The sequence below is a fragment of the Myotis davidii genome, unplaced genomic scaffold, assembly GCF_000327345.1.
Source record: "Myotis davidii unplaced genomic scaffold, ASM32734v1 scaffold57, whole genome shotgun sequence".
NCBI lineage: Eukaryota > Metazoa > Chordata > Mammalia > Chiroptera > Vespertilionidae > Myotis > Myotis davidii.
In genome coordinates, this window is record NW_006289718.1 from 890,401 (window position 1) to 894,777 (window position 4,377).

The 4,377-nt window shown below is 37.1% G+C and overlaps 1 protein-coding gene across 1 annotated transcript in view; it reads left to right on the plus strand.

Annotated features, from left to right (window-relative positions):
• The window catches only part of VPS13C (vacuolar protein sorting 13 homolog C (S. cerevisiae)), a 173,292-nt gene that overhangs the window by 128,796 nt on the left and 40,119 nt on the right, over window positions 1–4,377 (plus strand). The window contains exons 63-65 of the mRNA XM_015563005.1: window positions 535–699; window positions 2,862–2,990; window positions 3,266–3,399. Of these exons, the coding sequence (XP_015418491.1) occupies window positions 535–699; window positions 2,862–2,990; window positions 3,266–3,399 (428 nt within the window). The remainder of the gene's footprint in view (window positions 1–534; window positions 700–2,861; window positions 2,991–3,265; window positions 3,400–4,377) is intronic.

The following is a 4,377-nucleotide window of genomic DNA, read 5'->3' on the forward strand; positions in this document are numbered from 1 at the left end:
TTCATCATATATTGGAATCCCCTTTCATTCTGCTCCCTGCCAAGCATTTCTTAAATCTTTAATTTGACTGAAAATTTGAACAACCTGATGCTAGTTGACCTATTTAGTTCCACTTTGAATTTTCATCTTACTTTATTAACAGCAGAGATAATAAATGCAGCAAAACTTGAGCCTCTACACTAATTATAAAACATCTTATGTTTGGAATGTTAAAAAGTAAAGCAAACAAATAAATTAAATCTTTTATTACAAGTAATCATTAGTTATGTTGCCAGTTGATATTTCTGGAGTTGATTTTTGATGTAGCCAAACTAAAACACCAAAATTGTTCTTACTAGTGAGAAGGTAATCATTAATGGAATATGGCTTTAGTAGTTACTTTATAGTAGGTACTTTAAGAAATCATATTTTTAAATGTTTTAAGAAGTCTCTGTGTGAATGGTGTGTGTGTGTGTGTGTGTGTGTGTGTGTGTATTTCATAGAAGCTGTATAAAGTATTGGGAAATGATAAGCTTGTTTGTTTCCTTTCCACAGGTTGGTGTTAGCATCAAAATGAGTAGTTTTAATCTTACACGAATAGTTACTCTGACTCCCTTTTGTACCATTGCAAATAAGTCCTCATTAGAACTAGAAGTTGGTGAAATTGCACCTGATGGCTCCATGCCGACTAATAAGTGGAACTATATTGCTTCTTCAGAGGTAAAATTTTCCTTTAATATAACTGGCTCCTAAAATGTACAAATAAATATAGACATATAAATAAGAGTTGTGTCTACCTCTTTGTCATACTCACTTTGCTATAATATTTGTGTGTTAAAATATGACAGCCAACTTTGAAAGACTTTTCTTATGCAATGTAAGCATAGGTTAAAAAAAGAAACTTGTTGATGATATTTTCCACTAGCCCAGTCTATGTGGTTAACACTAATTCTCTAGTTCTTCCTATATGTATAGAATGCGATATAAAGATAATGTAAATAAGTTTTATCTCAGTAGTTAAGATAATGTATTCTGTATTTAAGTAGCTTATAATCTTGTTGGAGAGGTTAAGACTCATAAATTAACACATGGGGGAAAAAAAGATAGTATATACCAAGTTATAGGTGGTTATAAATTTCTGAGTAGGTGAGCTGGAAGACTCCTTGAAAATTTCCTATAATTAAAACCCTGTATGTTACAGAGAAAGACATTTAATCTCATACTTATCTAAGGTTAATAAGGTTATTGGAAGTTGAGGTCATTGTGGTATACATCAAAAAAGAAAGTTTCATAGAAGAGGTGACATTTGAACTAAACTTAGTAGGCTGGGAGTAAGATTTGAGGAAGTGAAGAGAATAAGGGTATGAGTAGGCGAGGGACAGGTGCAAAGACAAGAATTTGAATTTACCTGAGTTTTCAACCAAACCAGCTGACCTTAAAGATAGAGCCATTCTTCTATATATCTCAAAAAAATTCTAAAATTATTTTAAAAATACTTAGCAAAGGTTTAAGAAGAAGGATTCTAAATATAATACCAACAGATTGAGAATGCTATGAGGCATGCACTCTCCAAAGCACTTAAAATGATCTCCGCAGACTTGGCAACACATGCTCATTATCTTTTTATCTTTGATGTGGGTTTGGTGACAGTAGTATTTTTTTTAATATATTTTATTGATTTTTTACAGAGAGGAAGGGAGAGAGATAGAGAGTTAGAAACATCGATGAGCGAGAAACATCGATCAGCTGCCTCCTGCACATCTCCCACTGGGGATGTGCCCGCAACCCAGGTACATGCCCTTGACCAGAATCGAACCTGGGACCTTTCAGTCCGCAGGCCGACGCTCTATCCACTGAGCCAAACCGGTTTTGGCGACAGTAGTATTTTTATTCAGACATAGAATTCACTCAATATTCTCTAACAGAGGGACATTTTGTATTAGGAGCTAAAATCTCAGTTTTATAGATAAGAAAACAGGCTCAAAAGGTATATGATTTGATTCAGATCAAACAGCTGGGAAGATAATGTTAGTAGTACTCCCAGCAAGATCTATAGACTCTGCTCTGCCTTTAGAGATCTTTCTGGTTTATTCTGGATAAGATAATCTGAGATAATTCATAGTGCGTTAAGGAATTAAAGTAAGATATGCACAAAAAGTGTTAAGATTATAGTTTTAAATATTTGAGATATTTGGGGCATTCTTAATCAGTAAGCTCTTCAGTTTCTCATATTGTAATCTATACTAATAAAAGCATAATATGCTAATTAGATCAGACAGCCAAACGACCTCCAGATGTCATTCCAGACATCCTGGACAAAGCCTTGGTGTCGGGGGTGAGACAGAGACGGTTAGGGGCAATCAGGCTGGCAGGGGAGCAGTTAAAGGTGATCAGGTCGGCAGGGGAGCAGTTAGGGGGTGATCAGGCAGTCAGGCAGAGGGGTAGGGGCAATCAGGCAGGCAGGTGAGTGGTTAGGAGCCAGCGGTCCTGGATTGCGAGAGGGATGTCTGACTCCCTGCAGGATCGGGCCTAAACTGGCAGTTGGACATCCCCTGAAGAGTCCCGGATTGGAGAGGATGCAGGCCAGGCTGAGGGACCCCCTGTTTCCTCCCCCACACCCCACACAGATTTTGTGCACCGGACCTCTAGTCATTTCATAAAGATGTATAAACTAATATATCTATAGTCTTCTGATGGAGTTTCTTTGATTTCATAAATAGTTGTATTATCAATCATTTTAATATGAGATATAGAGGGAATATTTTAAGGAACTTAGTAATAATTGAAACAGGATCCTATTTAGAAGTGAAAACTTAATTAACCAATGTCATATTTACACCATGGAATTGTTTTAAGACTGATATTAACTTTTCTATTTTTAGTGTCTTCCATTTTGGCCTGAAAATTTGTCAGGCAAACTTTGTGTGAGAGTAGTAGGCTGTGAAGGATCCTCCAAACCATTCTTTTATAACCGACAGGATAATGGCACTCTATTGAGCTTAGAAGATCTGGTAGGTTTTCTTGTTTTAAAGTAAAATATCTCTGATTTATAAAATTTGCTGTAAAATATTTGATTAAAACATGTTTTAAAATCTGCTTGTAATTATATGAAGGTACTACTGTATCAATATGTCATGCCATACATATATTTGTAAGAGATCAGAGCCAGTGTGCTTTTCATAAGAATTTAAGAAAAACTTTTTGTGTCTACATAGCTGATTGAAATTCTAAATGTAAGTGCATATTAAAGCATTACCTCAAACATACTTTTTCTCCCCTATAATAGAATGGAGGTATCTTGGTGGATGTAAACACTGCTGAACATTCAACGGTCATAACCTTCTCTGATTACCATGAAGGATCTGCACCTGCTCTGATAATAAACCATACACCCTGGGACATCCTCACATATAAACAGAGGTATGAACTAAAAGAGTTCATGGAAAATCGTATTTTCTTCTGGCCCAAAATTCCTCTAAGAAACACTTTGAGACTAAATATGTTCCACGTTCCGAATGTGTTCAGTTTAGAAAGGTAATATGGAACACATGCTGTTTAATACTAATACCATCAGTAGGTTTTGAGATAGTATTCTATAATCAAACACAATATTTCTGCAGCAAAATTTATGAATGTTTATACCAATTGGGATAAATAAAACTATTAATAGTCTCACATCATTTTTTTCAGATCAGGTTTTGCTGCCAAATGACTGTCAATATCAAACTTATAGAAAAATCTGTGAACTCTCAGAGTTTTCTAAATTTCAGAAAAGGAATTGTGAATCTGTTCAAACATTATTCTTCTTTTGTAATCTGATGATGCTTAGTGAACCTCTCCCTATAAATTTATATCCAGTTTTTTATTGATAGGGGTAGTAAAAGATTAAATGGGAGGACATTGAGTAGATAGTCTTGTTGACTATATAGTACACACTGATGATACCATCTACACTAATAAAGAGAAACATGCAAATTGACCATCACTCCATCACTCTGCTGCACCCACCAGGAATCAGGAGCAAGTATGCAAATTAACACAAATAAGATGGCCGTGGCCACGGAGCTGGAGCAAACAGGAGGCTTGGGTTACCCGCGGCGATGGAGGAAGCCAAGCTTCCCACCTGCCCTGGCTGGCCCTGGGCTCCGCTCAAGGCTACAAAATTTCAATTATAGAAGATAAATAAAGCCCAGATACCTGCTTCCAGCCCGCCCTGGCCTCTGCTCAAGGAGGCACTGAAGGAAAAAAAAGAAAAGAAAAAAAAGAGAGGCTGGGAGCTTGAGTCACAGGGGGGCGTGGCCAGCCTGAAAACGGCCATCAGACCCTCACCCAGGCTGGCCAGGCACCCCTTCAGGACGCCACAATCCTGAAGGGGCTGTGGGCAGCCTGAAAATGGTC